At 54.3% G+C, this 27,939-nt stretch overlaps 2 protein-coding genes across 2 annotated transcripts; one reads left to right on the forward strand and one right to left on the reverse strand.

The window, feature by feature from the left end:
• The first annotated feature begins 2,742 nt into the window (after window positions 1-2,742).
• On the forward strand, window positions 2,743-12,670 carry RASSF6 (Ras association domain family member 6). The gene is made up of 10 exons (XM_054392321.1): window positions 2,743-2,813; window positions 7,239-7,317; window positions 8,087-8,238; window positions 9,450-9,541; window positions 9,685-9,869; window positions 9,986-10,087; window positions 11,375-11,426; window positions 11,955-12,073; window positions 12,154-12,251; window positions 12,595-12,670. The coding sequence occupies exons 1-10, from the start codon at window positions 2,743-2,745 to the stop codon at window positions 12,668-12,670; spliced, it is 1,026 nt and encodes a 341-aa protein (XP_054248296.1).
• Window positions 12,671-14,981: 2,311 nt separating this feature from the next.
• On the reverse strand, window positions 14,982-25,993 carry LOC128975432 (alpha-fetoprotein-like). Its single transcript, XM_054392320.1, has 14 exons — window positions 25,909-25,993; window positions 24,003-24,063; window positions 23,046-23,181; window positions 21,707-21,909; window positions 20,842-20,989; window positions 20,125-20,222; window positions 19,341-19,470; window positions 18,996-19,210; window positions 18,110-18,242; window positions 17,889-17,986; window positions 16,434-16,572; window positions 15,943-16,166; window positions 15,237-15,369; window positions 14,982-15,026 (listed from the first exon to the last, which is right to left on the reverse strand). The coding sequence occupies exons 1-14, from the start codon at window positions 25,991-25,993 to the stop codon at window positions 14,982-14,984; spliced, it is 1,848 nt and encodes a 615-aa protein (XP_054248295.1).
• Between the last annotated feature and the right edge of the window lie 1,946 nt (window positions 25,994-27,939).

A 27,939-nucleotide genomic window follows, 5' to 3' on the forward strand; every position in this document is an offset into this window, starting at 1 on the left:
TGACAGCAGGCAATCAGGAGACAGCTTTCAATAGATGGCCACAACCATACATTGTTGGGAGGGCTGGGAAAGGAGCACATTTTAGCTCAAATTAAAGGGGAGAAAGGGGGTAGAGGGGGTAACCCCAAGCAGCTCACACTTCACTTCTGTTTGCTTTCTGAAAAGAACAGGGAAGTAGCACAGACAGCATTATAATACTAGGAGGTTGACAGCAAATGCAACAGCTTGGGTGGCTTTATGGAGTGCTAGTGTAAACAGAGTGTCCCCTGTGGTGTCAGATCATTGTGCTGGGGAAGCCACTGCCTGCTCTTGACCCAGGGGTTTCAGGTTAACTGAAGAAAGGGCTGGCAGAAGGTCAGGGAGCATGGAGAAGGGCATCACCTCCAGGCTGAGCTGGTGCTGTGGGACTGTTGTGTGCAGGGCTGGTCACAGAGCTGAGGACGATGCAATAAGCATTTGTGCTTCTGCAGCAGCTGTAGAGAAAGGCCAGGCTGAGCTGAGAGTGAGGGGGAGCAGAGGGAGATCTTGGGGAGCAATTGCTGCCACCAGCTGCTCTTCCAGTTTGCCACTCAAATGCTGCAAAGGAAACCCCCAGGGGGTTTAGGACAGACTGAAGGTTTTGAAGACAAACGATTTCCTCGGAGGCACTCGGGATGGTAACAGAGCAGCAGCTGAGTGCTGCTCTCCTCTGTGTGTGTACAGATCACTGCTCTCAGGCTGCAGGGATCAGCCCTTCCTCTCACATCAATCACTGTAAAGCCAAACTCTGCTGAAGGGAACACAACCAGGAGCCGGGAAGCGCTGCTGGGGCTGGCTGTGGTCACTGCTCTGGTTGAGGAGTGTTGATTTTGTGCTGCAGGATGCAGTTCAGTGGCAGTGGTGGGACTGTGAGCTCTGGGTGAGTGCTTGGACTTGAGCTCAAGGGGCTCTGAGCAGTTCCATGGTTCTGTCTGGTAAAGTGTTTCCTGGCAGAGGGGGGGAAGCTGGAGTGGCTGCCCACTTATTCCAGTGCCAAGGTCCATCAGCTGCTCTGCGTCTCTTACAATGGCACAAGGAGGGTATTAGGCAATCACACCCCATGGGATGTCAAGGTGTGGCTGCTGGTTCCTGAGCTCCTTTGGAAGGCAGAGGAAGGACACCATTCCACTGGCCTGCAGCAGTCTCTCCCTTATACACAAATCCATCTCTGTGCAGAAGCCCCTGGGCTGGTTGGGCTTTCAGGGCTGCTTTTGCCTTGATGGTTGTCCCTCAAAGGCCAGAGGCTGTGTGGGATCCTTCCTGCTTTGGTGTGGTTTGTTTTGTTTTGTTTTTTTTTCCCAGGGATCCAGCACTGTTAGAAACCCCAGCTGCTCACCTGAAGCTCATTTTGGCAGTGCACTTGGGCTTTAGAGGTGGTGAAGACTTCCTGTGGGTTTGGGAGGTGAAGATAGACTCAGAGAATGGTCTGGGTTGGAAGGGACTTTCAAAGGTCATGGAGTCAGAGAATGGTCTGGGTTGGAAGGGACCTCCAAAGGTCATAGAGTCAGAGAATGGTCTGGGTTGGAAGGGACCTCCAAAGGTCATAGAGTCAGAGAATGGTCTGGGTTGGAAGGGACCTCCAAAGGTCATAGAGTCAGAGAATGGTCTGGGTTGGAAGGGACCTCCAAAGGTCATAGAGTCAGAGAATGGTCTGGGTTGGAAGGGACCTCCAAAGGTCATAGAGTCAGAGAATGGTCTGGGTTGGAAGGGACCTCCAAAGGTCATAGAGTCAGAGAATGGTCTGGGTTGGAAGGGACCTCCAGTGTCTCCCCACCCTCACTGTCAAGAATTTCTTCCTAATGTCCCGTCTAAATCTCCCCTCCTCAAGCTTTAATCCATTCCCCCTCATCCTATCACTTCAAACCCTTGTCAAAGGTGATGTGGTTTCCTGCAAACCCTCTCTTTTTTACTTTGGATAGAATCTAAGGAATGAGTTCATCTCCCCCACCTGTGTCATGCCACTCTTTGGGCTAAGGCTCAGTGTTGTGAGTGCAGCATCAGTTGTCCATCAGGAGTCTGAGTCCCTTCAGCTCCTTTCCTCAGTCTGCCTTTTCTTGTAGCACCTGAGGGGGAGTAAAGGCTGCCAAAGCTCCATGATGAAGCTCACTGAAGGATGCATTGTTGAAGTCTCCTGGGTCTGGCTTGCTGCCTACCCAGAGGGCTGGGCTGACTGTGTGGAGATCTGTGAATTATATTGCTCCATCATTTTAATTACAGCCTTGCTCTCTCTTTGAGGGCCCAGCTGCTTGCTCTGTGTGCTGCAGGACGCTGCCAATGATCAACACTTCTCTTGCTTAGTTTTACAAACCTGGTTGAGGGTGGTTAGCTGAGTCACTTCTTTGGAGCTAACCCTGGGCCATGCTCTGTCCTTAATTAACAGATGACTCCTAACCAGTTCTTGGGTTGCAGTCAAGCAAGTAGAGCATAACTGGAGTTGTGGAGTTGTCCTAAGAGTACTTGAGAAAGTCCTGGTGTGTGTAGTACCTGGGATTTAAGGTGCTGAGATACACTTGATGGGAAAGGCTCAGGGCTTTTTCTAGTGAGAATGGGGAACACCTGGGCAGTAATAAATACAGAGGAGTTAAAACATGGCATCAGTGGCCCTTAGCTTCAGAGTCCCAGCCTGGTCCACTTGGCAAGCTGAGGCTTTGTTGTGTCCCTTTAGAGACATGACTAGATATAATTTTGTATAACCTTCTCTTTAGGTTCATCTCTTCTGAATAAATGAAGAAAGTGACTATGAAAGCACAGCATCTGCCTTCCTTTTCCATCAATGAGGAGAAGTTCCTAACCAGGTAAAGTATTAAACAGCCCCCAACATTTCATGGCTTTGCTGCTTGCTTTCAAGTTACTCCCTGATTATTCATTGCCAGGGGAGCTTGTGAGAGCTGAGCCTGTGGCAGCAGTTCTTGCAACTGGCTCTTGAGTGTCTGCAGAGCAAAGCTGTCCTTCAGAGGGCTTCCAAAGCACAGAGCATTAAACCCCTTGGCCCGTGGGGTTTTCATGGGGTAGCACTCACAGAGGATCTTGAAATAAGGCTCCAGGCTGGGGAAGAAAACCTTCTTGTCTTTGAGACTGGTTGGAACTGATTGTGAGTTCCAGCGGCAGCAGGGATGGGCTCCAAACGCCAGCAGCGCTGTCGGTGCCTGCCCCGTTCGGGAGGGTGCCGGGGCTCTGCCCAAAGCTCGCAGGGGCAGGGTCGCAGCCCCCTCCCGGCGGCCGTTCCTGTTGTGCTGCTGCTGATTTTGGGCCCCGGTGCTGCTGGCAGGGCTGCTTAAGCTCTGTGCCCTTCCCTACACCTGGCATGCAAAGCGTTTGGAGCGTCCCGGATGAAGCAGTGGCTCTGGGGTTTTGTTCCTTTGTATTCTGCCCTCTTAGCGAAACCTGGATCCTGACCGAGGCCCTTTTGCATCACAGCCGTGGGTTCAAGTGCTGCTCAAGTTTCTCTGCCTTGCAAAACCCCCAAGGGGTTTCAAGAACCTCTAACATTCCATCTGCACCCAAGCTTGCTGCCAGTGCAGCTCCCAGGCTCTTGTCCCTCATCTCTACCTTGGATCTGTGCTCTGTTCCTCCTCTTCCAGTTGTGCCATGCAGACCTGCTGATGTGGCAAGCCTGCTGGTGGGGATTGCACAATGGCTGGATCAAAAGGCTGACCAAAGCATGTGGGATGATTTGGCTGGCTGAGCTACTGCGTCTTGAAGCATAACTGCCATAAATATCTGTGGATAAAGGCCTAGGGCTTGGGGAAAGGAGGAAGCAGGTGAATTGTCCTGAGTTAATCTTTCAAGTGGACCCATTCTTGCCTCTGGTTTGTCACACTTGACCTTGAGGCTCCCTTCTGTCCTGCCTTTGTTACTGAAGTGGTGAACCTGCAGTCAGTGCTACCTTTGGGGCTTGTCCTTAGGTTGTCCTAGCAGTTAGCTTTGACCTCTGTGAGCAGCTGTGTTTGGCTGTGGTCACAAAGCTGTGCCATGAGGAGCAGCCTTACAGCAGAGCAGCTGAGCTCTGAAGGTGTCAGCAGCTGCCTCTTGGTTAGGGCAGGCTTTGGGCACTGCTGGTGCAGATGTGCTCCAGCAAGGCAGTAAGGAGGCTGGGGCAGCTGCTCTGCCTTTCTGGGGCTAAAAAAGGCAAAGCATTTTCTAATGTCTGCAGTACACAAAGGCACATCAGGAGAGCTGCTGTTACATCTTGTGGTGTGGTTTGTCACTGCTGGCTGCCTTGCTGCAAGGGTGAAACCTGGGGGGATTTATTTGTGCAAACTTCTGTGGGAGCTGCTGGGAAGATTTTCTAGATGAGGCACAGAAACCAAGTCCAAACCTTTAGAGCTTGCCCTGAGAAAGGGAGCCAACCCTCACCACATCTCTGGGTGCTTCTAGCCTTGGATTTGTTTTCCCTCTGCAGCTGGCACAGACTCAGTACAACCCAAGTCCTTATTTATTCCTAATCCATCCCCAGGGAACTGATCTCCCCAACCCCTTACCTGGAAGCAGCTTGCACAGTAGCAGCTGGCAGCAGAGTGATTGCCAAAGGTTTTAGGCTGCACAGTGCCAAAGGACTCCTGCTTTGAGCACCTCACAAGCAGGGTCAGTGAGTCTGCCACAGCTTGGGTCACACAAAACCACAGCTCTTACCTGGCTGTTAATCTGGCTTTGCATCTGGGTGAGGCCTGTGTCCAGGATGTGTTTCATCTTGCTTCCTTCAGCCAGCATGATCCCAACTTCACTTGTCCCTGATTCATATCAGTTAAACTCTTGGTGGGATGAGCTGAACACAATCCCTGGCTCAGGAGGCACAGCCTGTGGTGAGCTGTTCCAGCACAGGGGAAGCAAAGCCTTTCACCAGCTCTAATAGGAGGAGCTAAGAGCCCAGTGACTTGAAGTGAATGTGAAAAATGCTGCTTTGGAGCCCATGAAGCCACTTCAAAACATCTGGGGTGTGTGTGTGTGGTAGGTTAACCAAGTGAATAGTTCACTGCCAGAGCAGTGGAAGGGAATGCAGTTAGCTGGAGTGGTGCAGTCCATGTCCTCATGTTACCTGCAGCTGCTGCACAATGCTCTGCATGTTGTCCTGGGTCACAGGCAGCCCCAGCATTGCTCTCTGTGTTCTTGGTGAGCTGACTGAAACAGTCAAATGTGATTTCAGCTCAGCATCACTCCCACGTGGTTTGGTTTTCAATGGCAGTGCTAAAAGTGACAGAGAATCATAGAATGGTCTGGGAAAGGACCTCCCAAGGTCACCCAGTCCAGCCCTTGCTGCAGTCAGCAGGGACATCCTCAAGTAGAGCAGGCTGCCCAGAGCCCTGTTGAGCCTCACCTTGACTATCTCCAGGGATGGGACCCCAACCACCTCCCTGGGCAACCTGTTCCAGTGTTCCACCACCCTTACTGTGCAGAACTTGTTCCTGACATCCACTCTAAATGTGCCCTTCTCTCATTTCAAACCATTGCCCCTGGTCCTATCTCCACAGGCCTTTGCAAACAGTCTCTCTCCATCCTTCTTGTAGCCCCCTCAGGTACTGGCAGGCTGCTATTAGGTTTCCCCAGAGCCTTCTCTTCTCCAGGCTAAACAACCCCAGCTCCTTCAGCCCCAGCTGGGACACCCTGGATTTGGGATGGTTTTTTTGCTTGGTTTTACTTAAAATGGGTGTAGGAGTTGTGCTTCTGATGGGCCATGGGTCTTGAACAGCTTGGGAAGGTCCCTGGAACTCACACTGAAGAGTTTGCAGGTGCTGCTGAGCTGTGGTTCAGCTGTCAGTGTCCCAATACAGACAAACCCAGGGAAACAGACACTGTTTGGAAACAAACTCAGGGTCTTCCCTCCCCACTGCAGGATTGCACTGAACCTTCATTGTCAGTCACCTCCTCTTGGATTGTCCATGAGGAAGAATTCAGGCACTGCTGTGTAACAGTTTCCCCTGCTTGATTACCTGTGCTGGTGGGAACTGCTGTCTTGAATGCCAGGCTAAATACTCTACATGGTGTGAAGAGCAGTTCTATGCCTGTCTCCTTCTGCTGGGGTGCTTTAGTGCTGACTGGGGGCCAGCAGCTGCTCAGCAGTAAACCAGGAGGTGCTTTTCCACAGCTCCAAAGCAATCACCCCCCAGCCTGTGCTTCTGCACCCTGGCATTTATGGTTTCCTGTTGCCAAGGGCTGCATGGGCAGGTCAGTGGTGGGGCTGTGCACATCTGTTAGCTCAGGTGGGAGTGGTGTTTGCATGGCTCAGAGCTGGGCTTGCCCTGCACTGTGCTTCCAGCCTGCTGGGATGCTGCTGCAGCTCTGCACACCCAGGGTTCCAGGAGCCTGGGTGGCCCAGGCTCTGCTGACATTTCCCAAGAGGTTTGGAAGTTGCAGTCAAAATGCAGTAACTGAAGTTCTTTCTTGCCAGACAAAGCTGCCAAACAGAGGAGGAGGAGGCTGTGGCCTCCCTGCGTGGTAGCTCTGATTTGGTTGTTTTGAAATGCCAACACATTTGAGATTTGAGGGCAGATGGAGAGTGGAGATTAGGAAGAAATTCTTGAGAGTGAGGGTGGGGAGACACTGGAACAGGTTGCTCAGGGAGGCTGTGGATGTCCCTCCCTGGAGGTGTTCAAGGCCAGGCTGGATGAGGCCTTGAGCAACCTGGGCTGGTGGAAGGTGTCCAGCCTCCAGGTGGCAGAGGGTTGGAACTGGATGATCTTGAAGGTCCCTTCCAACTCAACCCATTCTGTGAATCTTTGTTTCCTGTCTGTTGGCAGAGGCTCTCTCCATCTCCATCCTCTCTCCTCTGAGCAAAGTCTGGGTGCAAAGCTGGACACTGAGATGTGTTGTCTGGACATGGTATAGCTGTTCTGAAATGAGATCTGAAAGCCAAAACTCGATGAAAGCCATCCTGTGGGGACAAACTGAAGCAAGCTGCAGCCCTGGTGCTTGGGAGGCTTGTTCCTGGTTGCTGCTCCCTGCTGACTGCAACCAGTCCAAAGTACAAAGCTGTTCTGGGGCAGTGTCATTGATTACTCATGGTCTGGTGTGACTTTAATGTCCTCCGTGTATCAGGCCTTTAAAAAAGCACCCAAGGAGCAGCCCAGTGTCCTGACAAAGTTCCCCTGCTGGAGGCTGAGGTATTGATCCTTGCCCTGCCCCGGGGATGGTTGGTCTCACGTGTCCCCTGCTGCTAGCACCTGGCTCTTGGTGCTGGATGGGAATCCTTCTGTTGTGACCCATTCTGCTCTGCTCTGTTCCAGAGAGCAGCTCAATTCTCTTCTGAAGACTTACAACTCCTACTATTCTGATCAGGAAAACCTGCAGCTGTCACATAATCAGGTAAGGATCATAGAATTATGGAGTGGTTTTGGCTGGAAAAGGCCTCCAAGATCATTGAGGCCAACCTGCAACCCAACACCACCATTGCCCCAAGTGCCATGGCCACACATTTCTTGAACACTTCCAGGGATGTGGACTCCACCACCTCCCTGGGCAGCCTCTTCCAATCGCTGACAACTCTTGCAGTAAAGAATTTTTTCCTTATCTCTGACCTAACCCTCCCCTGGCACAATTTCAGGCCATTGCCCAACCCCCTCTTCACTGCAACCTCCTTTCAGGGAGCTGTAGAGAGCAATGAGGTCTCCCCTCAGCCTCCTCCATCCTAAACACCCCCAGCTCCCTCAGCTGCTCCTCCCCAGCCTTGTCCTCCAGACCCTTCAGCTCTGTATCTCCTCTGACCATCACCAGGATGTTTTCACTAACTGCTGCTTCCTCCAGCAGCTGTTCCTCCCCTTTACCACCTTCTTGGCACCCTGGCTGCAGAAGGTCAGCTTGTGTGAGTGGAGCAGAGAGGGTTTGCCTTGTAAGTGTGTGAGGCTGTGGACGTGGTGGCTGGAAAGCCTCCTGGTCAGAGCTGGGCTAATGCTGACAGCAGATCAGGTCAGCTGAGGCTTTGGCAAGAGCTGAGGTATGGAGATGACAAAGGCTCTCAAGGGACCTGTTCCAGAGCTGTGCTGGCCTCTTAGTGTCTCCCTGTTACTTTGAGGGCAAATCTGTTCCTTGGTGGTCACTCAGTGCTGCTGCTTCCCTCCCTGCTCCTTTGTTGCAGCCAGAAGGAGGCAAACCATTTGTTGAAGGGATCCTGTCCATCTCCTGGGGGGTCCGGCACCCCATCAGGCTGAAGATCCAGGATGAGAAGCAGCTTCCCTCTTTTGTCACCCTGAAGGCAGCAGAGGGTGTGGGGCTGTTCCCTGCTAAGAGGTAACCTGGGGGCTGCCAGCAGTGCCACCCTGAGCTGTGGGGTGGTGCTGGAGCCCCAGGGAGGCTGCGGCCAGTTTCCTTTTGCTGCTGAAAGGTGTGTGTGTGGGGAGAATGTAACCTGGCCAGCCAAGGATCACAGAGTGGTGGGGGTTGGAAGGGGCCTCTGGAGATTGAGTCCAACCCCCTGCCAGACCAGGGGCACCCAGGGCAGGTCGCACAGGAACACATCCAGATGGATCTTGAAAGTCTGCAGAGAAGGAGACTCCACAACCTCTCTGGGCAGCCTGCTGCAGGGCTCCAGCACCCTCTCACCATTAGGTGTTTCCTCATGGTGAGGTGGAGCCTCCTGTGCTCCAGCTTGTACCTGTTGTCCCTTGTCCTGTCACTGGGCACTACCCAAAAGAGCCTGGCCCCTTCCTCCTGACACCCACCCCTCAGATATTCATAGACATGGATAAGGTTTCCTCTCAGCCTTCTCCTCTCCAGGCTCAAAAACTCAAGCCAGGGGCAGATGTTGTCCTCTACCTTGCCCACATCTGCTGGTGCAGGGCACATGTGGCCTGCAGGACAGGGACAGGCTGCTGGCTCCAGTTGTGTTTAGCCTTTGATTTCTTGTGTCTGGAGATCTGGATCTTGAGTAAGCAGGAGCTCAGAGTCACAGCAGCTGGAGCTGCCCTGACATGCCTTCAGGTATGTGGAGCAGCTCCAGTGCTTGAGCTTGGATGAACTTTGCCATGCATGGAACACAACCAGGAGCTTTGGCACCTTCGTTGCAGCTGGGGAAATCTTGTTTGCAGTGGGCATAGGACACGAAGTGGTGACATTTCCTACCACTTGGGTTGTTCTGTCAGCAGTGAGTGGCCTGAGGCTCTGCTGGGGAGGTGCTGCAGTCAATTGTGGAAATATTGGCAGCAAGCTGAGGTTGAAACCAGGCTGGGTTAATTCCCTGCTCTGGTACAGAACTGGTTTGGATGGCATGAGGGGCAATGCAGTGACTTACAGTGAGAGTGGGGAGACACTGGAACAGGTTGCCTGGGGAGCTTGTGGATGTCCCCTCCCTGGAGGTGTTCAGGGCCAGGTGTCCCTGCCCATGGCAGGGGGTTGGAACTGGATGATTTTCAAGGTTCTGAACAAGGGTGGAAATTGCATGAATCCTGGAAATCCCTGAGCTGATGAGGAGCCCTCAGCTGTGGGTGTGTTTGGTCTCTCAGGGGCATGACACGCTGGGGGGAGTTTGATGACCTGCATCACATCAGTGGGGACACACTGAAGTCTGCTGAGGAAGAGCCAGGCCTGGAGAGAAGTGAGTGCTGGTTCACTGGTCACTGAGCTGTGCTGTGGCTCCTCTCCCATCCCCTCACACACAACAGTCCTCCCACCCAGAGCCTTCCCCCCGGGGTGCTGCTGAGGGGGCAGAGCAGGGCTGATGCAGTTGGGTTTCTCCAGGCCACCCCTGCTACGAGAGCCTCACGCTGCAGCCCCAGAGCCAGCAGGACCAGGACTGTGCCACCCTGCCCAGGACCCGCAGCGAGGCGGCCACGGTGCGCAGGAGGACCAGGGGGCCCACCATAGCCAGGAGGGAAGAGGAGACTCACAGGTTCTCAATCAATGGCCACTTCTACAACTATGAGGTAGGGAGGGCTCTGCTGTGTGCTTGCCAAGGCAACAGCTGTGGTGGGTGGCCTGTGAGCTGTGGTGGCTTACAGCTGCCCAGGACAGTCCTCATGCTCTGCTGCTTTGGTCCTAGACCTCAGTGTTCACTCCAGCTTTTGGATCAGAAACCAAGATAAGGATCAACAGCCAGATGAGGACAAGGCAGGTCATAGAGCAGCTGCTGAGAAAGTTCAAGGTAACTCCTCTTGAGGTAACTCCTGCCCCCTCCACAGAGGTGTTCAGGGCCAGGTTGGACAGGGTCTGGATGCTTGGAACAACCTGGGCTGGTGGGAGGTGTCACTGCCTGTGGCAGAGGGGTTGGAACTGGATGGTCTTGAAGGCCCTTTCCAACCTAAACCATCCTGTGAGTTTGTTTGCAGGAGCAAGTGCAGCTGTTCTGGGAATGTTAACTGGAGTGTAGTGGGAGAGGCAGAGAGTGCCTGGGGGAGGATGGTGCCAATCACAGAGGAGGCCACTTGGGCTGGCTTTATTTTACAAGCTTTTCACAGCAGTTTGGGTCTAGAGAGGTCCCCTTGGGTGTGTAGAAGGTCGTGAGGGCAGAACAACTCTGGAAATGGTCAGTGGAGGGGAAAAAAGAGGCTTAAGTTGGATATTAAGAAAAAATTCTTTGCTGCAAGAGTGGTCAGGAATTGGAACAGGCTGCCTAGGGAGGTGGTGGTGGAGTCCCCATCCCTGTAGGTGTTCCAGAAACCTGTGGAGATGGCACTTGGGGCCATGGTGGTGCTGGGTCGATGGTTGGATTGGATGCTCTGAGAGGGCTTTGCCAACCCGAACCACTCTGTGACCCCCGAGGCCAGCGGGCGAATGCCTGACGCCGTGTCCGTGCTGCCCTCCAGTGGTCAGTTCCCGCAACTGCGCTCCGCTCAAACCGAGCGGCTCTGGCAAAGCCCCGGGCCGGGCACACAGAACGCTCCGGAAAGCCAGAGGTAGTGCTCAGGATCACTAGGGCTGGTGAGGAGCAGCTGAGGGAGCTGGGATTGTTCAGTCTGGAGGAGAGGAGGCTGAGGGGAGACCTCATTGCTCTCTATAGCTCCCTGAAAGGAGGTTGCAGGGAAGTGTGAGTTGGTGTCTTCTCCCTAGTCTCAGGTGACAGAAGGAGAGGCAATGGCCTGAAATTGTACCAGGGGAGGGTTAAGTTGGAGATGAGGAAAAAATCTGTGCTGCAAGAGTGGTCAGGGATTGGGACAGGCTGCCCAGGGAGGTGGTGGAGTCCCCATCCCTGGAAATGTTCAAGAAATGTGTGGCCATGGCACTTGGGGACATGGTTTAGTGGCCGTGGTGGGGTTGGACTCTTTGAGGCATTTTCCAACCCAAGCTGCTCTATGGCTCTATACAACCCAGTGTCTTTTAACTCTTCCCCAGGCAGGACCCCACTCAGGCCTCGATCTGAGTGGAGGAGCAGAGAGCATCTGCTGGCAGTGGCCTGTTGGGTGTGTGACTAACTCCTGTTTGTGTCTGGCAGATAGAGAACAGCCCCCAGGAGTTTGCTCTTTACATCATCCACGCATCTGGAGGTGAGCTGGGCCCTGCTGCTGCCTCCCTGCAGCCCTGGGTGTCCTCTGTGTGAGCTGCTGAGGTGTGTGCTGGGACTCAGCACAGCCAGCTGGCCTTGTCTGCACACTGTAGGCATGGAGGGTGCTATTCTGAAGGCCTTTCTCCTGTAGTTGGCTGTTGGAGATGCCACACTCTGGCTGTGTGGTGCCAGGCTGCTGCTGCAGTGCTGGGGAGCATTTGCACTGACAGTTTGGGTCACCACCTGGGTCCCAGGTACCCAACTTGAAGCACTCATCTGCCAGTGAAAATGCTTCCTTCTGCAACAGCTGATTCCTGGTTTCTTAAGGAGAAAGGAAAAATGATCTCTGATGGAAGGAACAGCTGAAGGGATGGGCGAGAGAGCTGCCAGGCATGGACCTGACCTGGCACATCACAGGGCTGAAGACCCTGCAGTGGATTTTTGGTTGGAGGAGTGGGTCAAGCCTGGGGTCAGCCCCTTCAATGCTGTTGTGTGTTCTGAGCATCACAACGTTTCTTGTCCCTCCCAGAGAAGAAGCAGCTGAGGAGTGCAGACGTCCCCCTCCTGCACAGGCTCCTGCAGGGGCCCTCGGAGCAGGTGGCCAAGTTCTTCCTGATGGACAGGGACGTGGAGGAGATCAGCAGTGATGTATGTCTGCCCCAGCTCCAGGAGCTCAGTGGCTTTCCCAGTTAGTGCAGTTCCTGATGGGTGGTTCTTTGTCCTGCCAGGTTGCTCAGTACCTCCAGTTCCACCTTCCCTTTTTGGAATCGATCCTGCACAGGATAAATGAAGAGGAGCAGCAGGAGATCCAGCAGACAGTTGCAAGGTCAGTGGGAGTCAGATGAATCAGGTCACTTTGGGTCCAGGAGAACACATCCAGGTGTGGGTTTGTGGCAGGGGGCAGGCAGAACACTGCTCTGCCTGCTCAGGTGGGGACTTAATGCCCAGTTCTTGCTGTGCCTTCTCACTTGATGTCCCCTCCCTGGAGTTGTTCAGGCTGGATGGGGCCTTGAGCAACCTGGGCTAGTGGGAGGTGTCCCAGATGCTCTTTCAGGTCCCTTCCACCCCAAAGCATTCTGTGACTCGGGGAGCAGCATGCTAGGATTTGGGCTGAGCTTTTGCAGGTGTCTGTGGTGGTTAAGGACATTCCCTCCCTCTCTCCACCTCAGGTATGTGAAGGAGAAGACCCTGATACACCAGCACCTTCGCAGTCGAGCTGCTAAGAAAACAGAGACCACTGTCTGAGCTCAGCAGTCTGCTGGGGAGCCCCACTTGCTGCCTTGCCCAAGGGAAGCTTCTCTGTGGCCACGCTGTGGCTGAGGAGCACTTCAAGCACAGTGCTCGGAGTGCTGGAGCTTCTCCCGATAACTGCACAACCCATGCAGAGCCCACTGCTCCTCAGCCCTGGAATGCAGGCTGGGAACCACCCAAGAAGAGGCACTAGATCCTCCAAGGCAGATGCTGAACCTAGCTTAAAGCTTATGGAAGCACCCTCCTGAAAAGCATCAGGCTTTAAAATCCCCTGATGCAGAAGGCAGAACCCAGGAGCCCTGTCCAAGGAGCACATTTCCGTGGGCAGTGTTCACTGCACAGCAAGCAGGGACCTGGAGTGGGAGAGCTTCCTGCTGCTACAGACACTTTGAGTTGTGCTAGGAGGAAGCTTTCCAGCAGAGCTAAGTGGCCAGAGGTGCTTGTGTCCAAGACTGCAGGTAGGAGCTCACCTGGCTTCAGACACACACCTGTGCAAGAGCCTCAAGTCCCACTGGTTCCAGCCCAGGAGATGCCCAGCATGCTTAGGCTTTGAACTCCCACCAGGGCAACAGGAATGGAGGCTTCCCCCTTAGCAGCACCTCAGCATTTCAGGGTGGGAGGGTATTCAGGCACATCAACACTGCTGGATCTGCTCCTGGTGGCATCTCAGTGTTTGGAGCAAGGTTCTGTGGAGTTTTGTTCCTGTTTTCTGTTTACTGTTGGAAATGGGAATGCTGTGTGGAGAGGCTGAACCCCACAGCTGTGCTGGGCTTGGGTTGACAGAGGCTTTGGTGCAGGCTGGCCCCAGCTCCTGCCTGCCTGAGCTGTGCTCAGTGTTAAAGCTGATGTTGTAGAGATGTAAATAAACCCACCCTGGGAGTTTGTCTTTTTGCCCTGCTGTCTTGTGCTCTGCCTCGGGTGCCTTTGGCTTAGCAGGTCAGAGACACTACCAGGGAGCAAATCATGGGCAGAAAAGGCTTCCAGTACCTGAAAGGGGCTACAAGAAAGCTTTTTACAAGGGCTTCTAGTGACAGGATGAGGACCAATGGATTGGAGCTGGAAGAGAGCAGATTGAGACTGGAGATGAGGAAGAAATTGTTGCCAGTGAGGGTGGGCAGACACTGGCACAGGTTGCCCAGGGAGGCTGTGGATGCCCCCTCCCTGGAGGTGTTCAAGGCCAGGTTGGATGAGGCTCTGAACAAGCTGGGCTGGTGGGAGCTGTCCCTGCCCATGGCAGGGGGGTGGAACTGGATGATCTTCAAGGTCCCTTCCAACCCAACCCATTCTAGGAGTCTATGAAAACATTGCCTGGAAATCCCATGGAATAAATCTAATAAGCAAAGCTTCACCCTGCCTGAGCTGGTGTTAAGGGAACAGCAGTGACTCATGGGCATGAGATGAAATCAATGCCCAGGAGGTGTTCTCCAGTTGCTGGATGGAGTCATTTTTGCCATCTGATGCTAAGTACTTGAGTTTCTGTTTCTTCTGCTTGTGCTGCTGAGCAGGGACTGTGAGGTGCTGGGCAATGGCTCTGGAAGATGGCCTGGAGTCTGCTGGGGTTTAAGGGCAGTGGGGGCCAGCTGAGCCTTGCTGGGTGGCAGTTGGGTGAGTGTCTGGATGGATCATTTGGGACAGGCAAGCACAGGGGAGGGTTTATTGCAAGGCAGCCCTGGGTGCTCAACACAGCAGTGAGGAATGGAGGAGTGTGCTGCTGGGGTGGGGCTGATGGCTTGGACTCTGTTCAGGAAGTCAGCACCTGGAGAGTCTGCTTCACCTGAGCTGGTGCTGTGCAATCAGCACTGGGCTGCCAAGCCAAGCCTGGAAACCCAAACCACCTCCCATCCCAGAGGGCTGATCAGATCAGAAGGAGCCACAGACCCTCTCTGGCCTTGACCTGGTGTTCAGTTGCTGGTGCTGGTTTCCAGCTTGCACTGCATTTTGACTCAGTGAGAGGAGCCCCAGGTGAAGTCTGCACGCAGCTTTCTGCCCCGTGTTAATGAATCAGGTTTAATTGTGAGTGAGGCCAGCTGAGCACAGCCAGGTCTACAGCTGCACAGGGTTCTGTGTGGGGAGTTTGATGGCTTTCTGAGGCACCTTTTGCCTCCTTCAGGTAGCAGAGTGCTGGAGCTGCTGTGAAGCATCATGACCTCATCAGATGTGAGTAAAGAGCTACAGCAGTTCCCTCCTCTCTGGCGAACCCTGCTCCTGTTTGTTCTTCATGGACACTCAGAAAAGTTGTGCTTGCTGCTCAGCTGTGGAGCTTCCTTGGGGCAGCAGCTGGCTCCTGACATGCCATGGGAGCTCCTCATGCTGACAACAGCTTCTCACTTCTTTTTATCAGATCTGGACCCTGAAAAAAGCCAAAATATCCATGAACAGTAGGGTCAGGAAGGGAGGGACTGAGGATGGGTGAGTTGTGTGAGGAAGAGAGGGACCGAGGATGGGGGAGTTGTGTGAGGTTGGCAGCTCTAGGAGAGGTTTCCTCTCTGCCAGCTGTGCAGAGGCTCTGTGCAGGGTCCATCCATGTTCCCTCTTCACCAGCCCTCTGGCAGCTCTGTACCTGTGTCTGGAAGCAGGCCCCTGGGCTGCTCTCCCTGCAGCACTGCTCCCTCATGGTGGCGAAGGCAGCGGTGACTGAGGCCAGCTGTGCCTGGGAGATCTGGGGCTTGTACTTGAGCAGGGTGATCAGCATCCTGCAAGCAAAGCAACACCCCCTGGGAGCCTGGCACGGGGCTCCCAGGCACTCCTTCTGGAATGGGGTTGGAAAGGACCTCTGGAGGATCATCCAGTCCAACCCTGTGCCAGAGCAGGGTCACCCAGGGCAGGTCACTCTGGAGCACCTCCAGATGGGTCTTCAGAGCCTCCAGAGCCCAAGTGCTGCAAAGTCCCTGGGCTTTTACTGCCCACCCTCTGCTTCCAGCCCCCTTTTCATTTGCCATGCTTGCAGCAGAGAGCAAAGTCGTGTCCCATTCCCCTGGGAAGCTAACTCAAGGTTCAGGTTTGGAGCTGCCCCACCATGAACAAACCCTGCAGGTGGTTGCAGGGGACCCAGGACACTGTGGTCTTCCCACAGTACAAGGTAATGGCCAAAGAGGATTTCTTCTCTTGCAGTGGCTGTGTGTGGGGCTGCAGGCACGTGTCCTCTCAGCAAGGCAAGCAAACAGCTTTCCAGAGGCTGCAGGAACATGTGGGGTGTGGGCAAGGGGAGCACTGCCAGGGTAAGAGCAGGAGAGACAGAGGGCATGAGTACAACAGGCAGGGCTTACTCCTGCTTCCTGTGCTGCAGCTTCTCCTCCTGGCTGGTACAGAGGTCTTCATGGAAGGTGAAGAGCCCAGGAGTCAAGGACAAGGGCACAAAAGTCTCATCCATCTCCAGCTTCCCCAGGCAGGGCCTCCTGAAGGAGTAGGAGCTGCTGCAGCAGTGGCAGACTCCTGGGTTGATAGGATCCCTCAGGTGCCTTCTGCATATTTCTCCAAGCACCAGATCCAGCTTGACAGAGAGAGGTGGGGGAAAAAAGAGATTTTTAGGTTATGTGCTCCTTTTCAGAATCCCTGCAGTAAGATGCTGCTCTGAGGGCAGGGATAAAACCAGCCCAGGCTGCAGCTAAACCCTGTTGTGGGACAGAACCTGACTGTGGGCTGTCCTGTGCCCACAGAAGTGATGTGATGCCCTCACAAACCACCCCTTCTCCTCTTCAGGGTGTCTGTGGGTGCCTTCAGCTCTGGCAGAGGGACACTTGAGCCCTGCCATACTCACATTCTCCTCAGCACAAGGCAGCAGCTTCTCCTGGCTCAGCTGGCAGCATTTGGAGCCAATGGTGGTCATCTGCTTGGTGAACTTGATCAGCTCTGCAGATGTCAGCTGGGGCATCTTCTTGGTGAAGCTCATGAGAAGCCTGAAATGATCATAGAATCATAGAACTCAGTCAGGGTTGGAAGGGACCTCAAGGCTCAGCCAGTTCCAACCCCCTGCCATGGGCAGGGACACCTCACACTACAGCAGGTTGCTCACAGCCACCTCCAGCCTGGCTGCAAAAACCTCCAGGAATGAGGCTTCCACCCCTTCCCTGGGCAACCTGTGCCAGTCTCTCATCACCCTCATGGGGAAGAATTTCTTCCTCACATCCCCTCTGAACCTCCCCATTTCTATTTTTGTTCCATTCCCCTTAGCCTGTCATTATCTGCCACCCTTTGATGGTATTTTTGGTTCCAGCAGGCAGCAGTGAGCAAGCAGCTGCCTTTGCCTGTGCAAAGCTCCAGCCAGACCCCACAGAAGACTAATGAGCATGAGAGCAGGATTGAGCCTCAGGTCTGGGTGAGAGCTTCACTGGAAGCCTCCAGTTCCAGAGGTCTTGTAAAGATAAACCACAGAGCTGTTTTGGTTGGAGGAGCCCTCTAAGATCATTGAGTCCAGCTATTGACCTAAGACCACCATGGCCATCAAACCCTGTCCCCAAGTGCCATGGCCACAGGTTTCTTGAACCTCTCCAGGTGATGGGGACTCCACCATCCCCCTGGGTAACCTGTTCCAACCCTAATCTCCAACCTAACCCACCCCTGGCACAATTTGAGGCCGTTTCCTGAGGAGCACACAAAGCCCAGTCTGTCTCCCCAGAGAAGGCAGCTGAGGCCAGGCTGGATGTGGAGGTGTCCCTGAGGTCTCCACAGAGCAGTGTGGAGGTGTCTCTGAGGTTGCTCCCAAGCTTGAGCTCAGGCAGGTGCTTCATTAAGGTTGCAGACCAGGGCCAGAGCTGCTCCAGGAGGCTTGTGCCTGCATGCTGTGTTGGAACACACTGCCTGGCTCAGCTGCTTGGGCTTTGCTCTCTGCTGCAGTTAGAGTCTTGCCACAGCCAGGAATGCTTAGAGCTGCTGCAGGAGCTGCAGGCAGCCAAGCCTTTGCAAAAGGCATAGACACCACCTTTGGGCCAAAGGTATGGCTCTCTAAGTTACAGCTCACAGCTCAAAATGCAGCTCCAAAGCAGGAATGTCACAGCAAACACAGAGAGGAGATGGCTCAAGTTGTCACCTCACTGCCTCAGGAGCTGGCTAAGGCAGGAACCCCTGAGAGGCCACAATGAGAGGAAAAACTCCTGGAAGCTGTTAACTAATCAGTCCAAATAGTCAAGTGGTGGCTTTTAGCTTGGCTTTTGGACACGTGTGGCTTTGCTCCAGCCCAGGCAGTGCCCAGTGTGAGTGTCTGAGAAGTGCTCACTCATTCTGGAAGTAGTAATCCCCTTTCTCCTTGTAAATGTCACAGCTTGACTTCATCACACTCTCAGTCTCATAAATGTGCTTCTTCAGCTCCTCCTCCTGGGAAAGAAAAAGGAAAAAAAAAGAGAGGCTCATGGAGGAGTCTCTGTGCCAGCCTCCTGCATGCCAGAGAGCCCTGGGTGGCCATGGGCAGGGTGCTGGCTGCAGCCCAGCAGCACTCACCCCTCTGCTGCAGCAGTTCTCTGGGGCCCCACTCCTGCAGCACTCTTTCAGCAGCTCCTCGTAGCCCTTCCCGATTCTTAGAAGCATCTGAGCAGAAAACTCAGGGTGTCTCCTGGAGTACTCATACAGAAACCTGCCAGAGGTGGAGCACCGGGAGTCAGAGAGCTGCCAAACCACTGCCCTCAGGAGGTAAGGAGAGCTGGGGAGGTGGGGTCTGGTGGAGCAGGGAGGCTTTCCCAGCTTCCCAGGGCGTTCTGTGCCCCCAGCCTGGGATGGCCCTGAACAGGAGGTGGCTGAGGGAGCACAGCAGCCTCTGAGCCAGTCCTGTGCACCTCATGGTCCCAGCTCAGTGTGAGCTTGGATCAAGCCCAGCTTAGAGCTTTGCGGGGCTGAGGCTCTGGCTCTCTTTTCATTCCTACCTAAACCATACTGAAGGAATTTCCAGCTGCAGCCTGTGGGGTTCTTGCCCAGCTTTAGTCTCAGGGCTTCACTGCAGAAAGGAACATGGCCAGAGCAGAAGTCATGGGATGGACTGTGCTGGAAAAGCTCTTAAGGATCATCCAGTTCCAACCTACCTGCACCAATCCTCTTTGACTCAAGACAGGAGTCTCGCTCAAGTGTTTTGGAATTCCCACTCAGGAGCAGCTCAAAGCTGCTGGGATCAGAGCTGATGGTTCCTACAGTTCATGTGTTTCTTCTGCTCTGCCTCTGACATAACAGCCCTGCCCTGCCCTGTGTTTGTTCCCACTCCACCCCTCCTAGGGCTGGGAGATGCTTTGCTAGGATCAGCTTGCACAGCCCCATTCCTAGGTGCTCACAGGGCATCCCCAGTGGCATCTCCTGTCCTGAGCAGCCACCCTGCAGGGCAGAGCAGGTCCCACCTCACCTGGCTAAGTGTTTATCCTTTTCCTGGGCAAACTGCTGACACATTCTCTTGTCCTCTATGAACTCCCTGACGTGGGGGGACAGGCCTGCAGGTTTGTCATCATTCTCTGCATGAATGATGCATTCACTTCTCTGCAGCAGAGGCTTCTCACAGCACTGCTGGATTTTACTCGAGAGGATGTCTTGGTGGGTGCAGACGTAGTGCAGGATCTCCTCCTGGGAAGCCAAGGGGGAAAAAAAAGGTGTGGGGGGGAATTAAGGCAATTTTATCAGGGAGAACAAAAACCTGAGAGCAAGAGGGAGAGAGCTGCATGCAGGTTCTGCAGCCACAAAGGCTGAGCTGTACCCTGGCACTCATGCAGTCCAGCGTAGCCCCACGGCAGCAGGCCCTGTGCATGGCAGCCACATCCAGCACCAGCTTGCTGACAGTGCCAAAGTCAGCCCTGGGGAATTTTTGGCTTATCTGAGCAAGTTTCCTGCAAGGAAATAAGAAAGATTGCTGGTGGTTGTGTGCATGGGGTGAGGCTGAGGCAGCTGGCACCGTGGGCACGATGACCTGAGAGGACTCTGAGGGGTTCTAGGGGGGAGAAGGTATCCCAGCTGCTCAGCAAGGGTCTCTCTCTGCTCCCAAGATAAAGTCCCTCAAAGCCAAGAGCTGAGATTTTTCAGAGGTACCTAAGGACCTGAGGTGAGCTTCAGGTCACAGGTGAGTGTGAAATGCCAAGGGCTTGTAGTGATAGGATGAGGGACAGTGGATTGGAGCTGGAGATTAGGGAAAAATTCCTGACAGGGAGGGTGGAGAGACACTGGCACAGGTTACCCAGGGAGGCTGTGGATGTCCCCTCCCTGGAGGTGTTCAAGGCCAGGTTGGATGTGGCCTTGAGCAGCCTGGGCTGGTGGGAGGTGTCCCTGCCCATGGCAGGGGGTTGGAGCTGGATGAGCTTTCAGGTCCCTTCCAACCCATTCCCTGAATGTATGAAATCTGCATTTCCACTCCCTGGGGAGATGCTCCCAGTGACCTGCACACAGAGAGGAGGTGGCTGGGGGCCAGAGTCACTGCAGGCATGGAGCCACCCACAGCTACCACACAAGCTCCATCCAGTCCTCATCATACAGCAATGGCAACTCACAGGGCCTGGAGGGTCCTTTCTCCAAACTTCTCCAAGATCCCACAGGTGTGTTCCTGCCTCAGGCCTTCTTCTTTTATTGGCTTCATCACCTTTGGTGCCTGGCAGAAAGAAGATGCAGACCATGGAAGTGGAAGAGAAGGCAACATTTTACCCCAAAACTGCCAGCAATGACAATAATCAACCACCCTCGTGCTAAGAATTGTCAGGGCAAGGAATGTGACAGGAACAGAGAAAAACAGAGCCCAGGACAAGCCCAGTGCTGGGCACTGTGATTGCTTCCCCACCTGCTGACTGATGCTCCCTGGCCAAGTCCTCCCCAGCTTCTCTGCAGGGCATGACACATCCCATGGCATGGAACAGAGAGCCATGGAATGGTTTGGGTTGGAAGATACCTCTAAGCTTGAGTCCAACCCTCAGCCTAAGACCACCCTGGCCATCAAACCCTGTCCCCAAGTGCCATGACCACACATTAGTTGAGCACCTCCAGGGATGGGGACTCCACCACCTCAGAGGGCTGTTCCAAGCCAAACAATTCCACGACTCCAGCTGTAACTTTAATTTCAGCCTGTCCTTAACAAGGTGAACTCTGCTGCCAGCTCCAGCTGCTGGAGGGGGGCTGACTGCAGTCTGTTGTGTGGAGCTGCCATGAAGTACCTGTCTCTGAAAGCATTCCTGTGGGTCAGGAGTGGGGGCCCCAGTGGAGCTGCCATGAAGTACCTGTCTCTGAAAGCATTCCTGTGGGTCAGGAGTGGGGGCCCCAGTGCCCCTGCAGCAGCTCTTCATCATCTCCTCATAGCGGGCAGCCCCGGCCAGGACGCTTGGGACGTAGAGGAAAGGCTGCTGCCTGGAAACCTCGTAGATAAAGCTGGAACCAGGAGGGAAAGGCTCTGGTTTGGGAGCCCCTGCCACCCACCACCCTGCCATGCATGCAAGTGAGAGCTGCTAAGGGTGGGTGCCAGCTGGGTGGCTTTGTGTGTGCCCAGTGACAGGACAAGGGGCAGTGGGCACCAACTTGGCCATCAGAAGGTCCATCTGAACACGAGGAGGAACTTCTGTAATGTGAGGGTGCTGGAGCCCTGGAGCAGGCTGCCCAGAGAGGTGGTGGAGCCTCCACCTCTGGAGACATTCCCAACCCACCTGGCTGTGTTCCTTTATGACCATCTCTAGGTGCCCCTGCCCTGGCAGGGGGTTGGAGTGGGTGCTCTCCAGAGGTCCCTTCCAACCCCTGTTGGGTTTCTGTGGTCTTGTGGAGCATGAGTGCTTATCTTGGAGAGCTCTAATGGGGACTGCAAACTGAAGTCTCAAATCCTGCCAGCTCTGGCTTAGAGGCAGCCAAACTCCTGCTTGGCTTTTGCAGGGAGACCCTTGGCTTCAGGTGGGTCCTTTCCATAGGCCACAGTAAATTAAGGCAGATTGATTGACCTCCATCCAAAGCAGGAGGTGACAGAAGATGCCAGTTACAACCAGGTGAACCACAAAAATAATTCACCTTGGGGAATCAGAGCAAGTGGAAGATTGCAGAGGGTCTCAGGCTGGCTGATGCTGCATGGCAGGCTCCTGAACCCAGGAGTTATTTACTTACTGTGCTGTTAATGGCTGTGGATGCTGTGAGTAGTTTTTGCAGGCAGCTTCAGCATTTGGGCTGTCAAAAGGAGAAGTGAAAGCTCTGGAGGAGTTTTTCAGGGAGAGGAAGCAGTCATGTCTTTCAGGGTCCTTTTTAGCACAGCACTCAGAGAGCCTGGGCAGGTCTTCCTCCTGGCATATGGTGTTGAGGAAAATCCTGTCCTGTGAGGAAGAAGAGGAGTTCACTGGGGTGAGGAGCACAGGCTGAGCTCCTCTGAGCTCTCTGAGGAGGCTGCTTTAAGGCAGCAAGCCCCAGCCTGAATTCACTCTCCAAGTGCTGATTTCTCAAGCTCTGATCCCTGCTGTCATGCCCAGGTAGCCTGGGCAGCGAGGTGGCTTTCAAGCCCTCTGAACTCCCAGCACCACCCAGCCCCTATCCCCTGGGAACAGTCCCACAGGCTCCTTGCAGTTTGTGCTGCAGCTTGCAGGGCAGCAGGAGCTGTGCTTGCTGCTGCCAGCCAGGCTCCTGCAAGGGAAGGAGTCTCCTTTCTGGTTCCCCACGAAGCAGGGCTGGGGTCCAGCTGCCAGCCACAGCTCAGCTGGGAGCTGTTGTGATCCAGGCTTTGTTTCTGTGCCTAACAAGCCAGAAATAAGCCCTAGCAGGGACTGCCATTCATGATCCAAGCTGCCAGCTCCAAAAGAGCTGGAGCAAGCACCCCCAGAAACCAGGGGTGTGAGTTATGGGAGTGGAGCAGCTGCCTACCAGCAGCACAGCTCCTAGAAATATCTCCTTTGGCTTCTGAGCCACCAGCCACAGCAGCACAGCATTCTGAACCCGCTCGGGAACGATACAGGGCAGGGACTGCAGAAGGTGCTGTGGTGTCTGGGGTGGGGGCAGGAGAGGGGGAACAGCCTGGAGGATGAAGGAGGCAGTAAGGCCAAAGAGGCACACAGAGGGTCACTTGAGAATGGATTATTGCCTTGTTGGAGGAACAGCTGCCAGGGCTCTGAGCTCACACAGTCACAGAATGGAGCTCCAAGATTATTGAGTCCAATCAGACACCCAACCCCACCATGGCCCCAGGTGCCACGGCCACAGGTTTCTTGCACACCTCCAGGGATGGGGACTCCACAACCCCCCTGGGCAGCCTCTTGCACTCCCTGACCACTCTTCCAGCAAAGAAATTTTTCCTCCTCTCCAACCTAACCCTCCCCTGGCTCAATTTCAGGCATTCCCTTTCCTTCTACCACCTGAGACTAGAGAGAAGAGCCCAACCCCCAACTCATTCCACCCTCCTTGCAGGGTAGAGAGCAGCTTCTGAGAGCATTTGCCACAAGAGAAGCAAGAAGGATCTCACCAAGGGCTTCAGACACTCTGGGTTGTCCCTGCCCCCAGCAGTACAGCTTCTGGCAAGGGCTGTGACATCCTCAGCCATTTTCACTGCTTTGCCAAAGGAGCCTCCTTGCACATACTGAGCAAACATGACCATGGCACTGGAGAAGAACACAGCAGCAGCATTAAACCTCTGGCTGGAAATTAGCTGTGTCCCTTCCCTGGGTGAGACTGGGGACCGTTGTCTGCCCAGGCTGGGGAGGGCTGGCAGGGAGGGTGACTCCCCATGGGTGCCCAGCTGCAAGTCACAGAACCACAGTCTCACAGAATGGCAGGGGTTGGATCCAGAGATCTGCCAGTCCAACCCCCTGCCAGGGCAGGTCATCCAGGAATGCATCCAGGCAGGTTCTGGAGATCTCCAGGGAGGGAGACTCCACAACCTCTCTGGGCAGCCTTCTGCAGGGCTCCAGCACTCTCACAGCACAGAAGTTTCTCCTCATGCTGAGGTTCCAGTGTGTCTCCTATCACAGGACAGCACTGAAGAGAGCCTGGCCCCTTCTCCTTGCCCCTCACCCTGCAGATATTTATAAACATTTATAAAATCCCCTCTCAGCCTTCTCCTCTGCAGACTAACCAGCCCCAGGTCTCTCAGCCTGTCCTCATCACAGAGGTTCCAGTCCCTTCATCATCCTCATAGCCTGCTTTGGACTCTCTCCAGTATGTTCCTGTCCCTCTTGAACTGGAGAGCCCAGAATTGGACACAATACTTCTGATGTGGTCTCACTGGGGTACAGCAGAGGGGAAGGAGAACCTCCCTTGACCTGCTGGGAGGCCACACTCTCCTTGATGCCTCCCCAGAAGGTCATTGGTCTCAGCCACAAGGGCACATTGCTGTCCCATGGAGAACTGATGGTCCACCAGGCCCCCAAGGCATGCTGATGGCAGCAGACCTGCAGGCAGAAACCTTCCCTGGCCCACTCACATGGCTTTGAAATTCTCCTCCTGCAGCTGAGCAAAGCGTTGGGCAATGCTGGATCCCTCCTCTGGAAAACAAAACCATTTGAGCACAAAATGTTAGGGAATGCTTCACTGAACAGGTTTGGGGTGGGTTTGCTGCTGGTGTCTGGGGGTGAGAAGGCACAAGGCTGAACTTCCCCTGTGACTGAAGCATGAAGGAATTTCTACCCTGCACTGGAACAGGACCAGGAGGATTTCCCTGCCCAGCTCCAGTGGTGTGTCAGGAATGCACTGAACCTGGAGGCCACTCAGTGGCTCTGATGATGCACTTCCCACCAGTAAACCAGCACCTTCCAGGACACCTCTGAGCCTCAGCTGAGCTAGCTGAAGGTGAGCTTGGCCACTCTCTAGCTACAGAGGAAGGGTTTGCTGTGCTGCTGAAACCATTGAGGGCTGCACTGCTCTGCAGAGCTCCTCAAAACTTCAGAGCTGCATCCCTCTGTCCATGCTGGGACCTGGCCCAGGGGAAGGCAAATGTGTCCTCTCCATGGGAAGGTCCTGAGCAAATCATTTTTTTCATTGGCCACTGGGTCTCTATTGAGGCTTGTCAGAGAATATTCATTTCACAGTCATAGAACCAGAGAATTGTTTGGGTTGGAGAAGACCTCAGTCTTCAACCCAACACCACCATGGCCATCAAACCATGGCCCCAAGTGCCATGGCCACAAGATCCTTGAGCACCTCCAGGGATGGGGACTCCACCACCTCCCTGGGCAGCCTGTTCCAACCCTTGAGCAGGCACTCCAAGGGACCTGTTCCCATTTCAAGCTGCTGCAGTCTCAGCCTTGTGTTTGGTAAGGTGTAAAAGGCTCAAATGAGTCAAAGCAATGATCAGCTGCTCCCTCTGAGCAGTGCAGGAGTGACAGCTGAGGTGATAACAGGAGACAAGGACACAGCCATCAGCTGAGGTGGTAGCAGGGACAAAGACACAACCATCAGCTCTGTTTTTCACTCCTGGGCCATTCTATTGCATCTGCAAGTCCTAAAGAGGAAAGAAGTTGGCCACTGGTGACAATTTGTAGTGGAAAGGAGCACTCTTGGAGGTTCTCAGTTGTCACCTGGGTGAGGGGTGGTTGTTGTAGGCTCTCCAGGAGTTGGTGAAGAGGGAGAAAGAGCTCTCCAATAGCTCTGCAATAGCATAACTTAGCTGCTCTGAGCATCCACCTAAAGGTAGCATCACTTGGGACTTCTCTGCCTCACTTCCTTGTGGATATGCATGGAGCCTGGAACACCCACAGGCTGTCCTTCAGCAGGGGTTTGGAGTCCCTCAGAACAGGGGTGGATTGAATTCTCCTCCAGTACCCTTCCTCTCAGTGGTCACTGAGAGCCATCCTGCATGCTGCAGAGATTCTCAAGCTGCTGAGAGGCAGCACATCTAAGGGTGACCACAGAGAAACCATTCAGCTATGGATTTGTTGGATAACTTTGAATCCTAGAATTGTCAGGCTTGGAAGGGACCTCAAGGCTCAGCCAGTCCCAACCCCCCTGCCATGGGCAGGGACACCTCACACTACAGCAGGTTGCTCACAGCCACATCCAGCCTGGCTGCAAAAACCTCCAGGGATGAGGCTTCCACCACCTCCCTGGGCAACCTCTGCCAGGCTCTCACCACCCTCATGGGGAAGAATTTCTGCTTAACATCAATCTGAATCTCCCAACTTCTATTTTTGTTCCACCTCCCCCCCCCCCAGTCCTATCACTCCCTGACACCCTCAAAGCTTTCTTGTAGCCCCCTTCAGACACTGGAAGGCCACACTAACTTCTGACCCATCAGAAGATACCCAGTGGCCAAGTGAGCTACCAAAGCACCACGAGTGCAAGGCTGAGCCAGCAGCACCATCCAGAAGGCTAAAAATGAGAGGGATCCTTACCTGTGTCCTGGGAGCTTCTAGGCAGGGCTCTGACCACAGTGAGGCTCAGCACAAGCAGCAGATCAATTCTTGCTCTCCAGGTCATGCTGCCAGATTTGGGCAGGGGGCTGGGGTGGGCTGGGTTCCACCTGTGGAAGGCAGAAGGAGTGAAGGGGGCAAGAGCTGCTTTTATACTCTCCCAAAGGACTTCTGGTTAAAGAAAAGCCTTCTGCTGTCACACAGAAGGTTGGGGATAGCCCCCAGTGATTAGACAGGGTCCTGTTTGCTCAGGGTGCTGAGCTGAGCAGCTTGCTGCAGAGGCAGGACCTTGGAGAGGCTTTTTTTGTGTGTGTGTGTTGCTGAAGTTTAGGCAAACAGACTTAGCAGCCTTCAAACAAGAAGTTCAAACACTCCTTGGGCTTTTTACTGTGTGTGCTGATCTCATCCTGATCTCAGCCACTCAGGCACTTGTTCCAAAGGTGGTTGCTGTGCAGAAGGTGCCTTGAGAGCACAGTGCTGCCTGCAAACTCCCCAGCTGAGCCAGCAGCCTGATCCTCTTGCATCCCTCCTCCCTGTGCTTGCTCTCTCTTGCTCCCAAGGTGTTATGGGGGAAGAAGAAATTAAGTTCCCCCTCTAATATTGACAATTACCATCAAAATGGCTCTGAGTCTTGAAAGGAAATGTGGAGTGGCAGGGGGGGGGGGATTCCAGCTAGCACAGTGATTTTATTGACCTTCCAAAAGCCAAGCTGTCAGCATCAGCATGGTGAAAAATGACACATTTTGGGGTGGCAGAATGGCTTTGGAGAGCCACAGGTGTTGGCAGCAAAGAGGTAGTGGGGAAGGAGATGCATGCAGCCAGCAGGAAGGGGAGGAAATGGCCATGCTCCTCTTGGTCCCTGGGGCAGGAAGGGGGTGAGGGCTGGCTGTTCCCACAGACCATGGCATCAAAAGGAGAAAGGGTGCTGGGTAGGAAGCATGGCCAGGGAGAGCTGCACAGGCTGAGAGCTGGCTGCAGGCAAACCTCATCAAGTTCAAGAAGCACAAGGTCAGGGTCCTGCAGCTGGGGAGGAATAACAGCAGGCACCAGCACAGGTTAGGGCTGTCCTGCTGGAGAGCAGCTCCATGGAGAAAGGCCTTGGAGTGCTGGTGGGCAGCAAGTTCTGCATGGGACAGCAATGTGCCCTTGTGGCCAGGAGAGCCAAGGGGATCCTGGGGGGCAGCAAGGAAACTGGGGCCAGCAGGGCTAGGGAAGTTCTGCTCCCCCTCTGCCCTGCCCTGCTGAGACCACACCTTGACTATTGTGTCCAGTCTTGGGCTCCCCACTTCAAGAGAGACAGAGACCTGCTAGAGAGTCCAAGGGAGAGCCAGGAGGGTGGTTAGGGGAGTTGAGCATCTCCCCTGTGAAGAGAGACTGAGAGCCCTGGGGCTGTTTAGTCTGGAGAGGAGAAGGCTGAGAGGGATCTGATCAATGTCTATCAATAGCTGAGGGGTGGGGGGCAAGGGGAGGGGGCCAGGCTCTTTTGGGTGCTGCACAGTGATATGCCAAGGAACACCAGGTTCAAGCTTGAACAGAGAAGGTTCCACCTCAACATGAGGAGAAACTTCTTCATTGTGAGGTTGACAGAGCCCTGGAGCAGGCTGCCCAGGGGGGTTGTGGAGTCTCCTTCTCTGGAGCCTTTCCAACCCCACCTGGATGTGTTCCTGTGCAGACTGCCCTGGGTGCTCCTGCTCTGGCAGGGAGCTTGGACTCAATGATCTCTGGAGGTCCCTTCCAACCTCTAATGTTCTGTGATTCTGTGACCTGCTGGAGAAGCCAAATCAGCTCTGCCACATCTGAGAAGCTCCAGAGGAAAAGAAGAAATCTGCTGGGCAGATGAATGGATCCCCATCAGCTGGGGCACCCTCAGGGCACCTTTAAACACCTGGGCAGAGGCTCTGCAGGAGCCTTTCTGCCCTGCCAGGGGAGAGGGGAGCTGGTCTTTGCTGGCTGTTGCTTTTGGGGCTGTTCACCAGCTTCAGGTCTTGGGCTTGCTTTCACAGGAGGGTATTT

This window comes from Indicator indicator, chromosome 25, assembly GCF_027791375.1.
Source record: "Indicator indicator isolate 239-I01 chromosome 25, UM_Iind_1.1, whole genome shotgun sequence".
In the NCBI taxonomy this organism is placed as follows: domain Eukaryota; kingdom Metazoa; phylum Chordata; class Aves; order Piciformes; family Indicatoridae; genus Indicator; species Indicator indicator.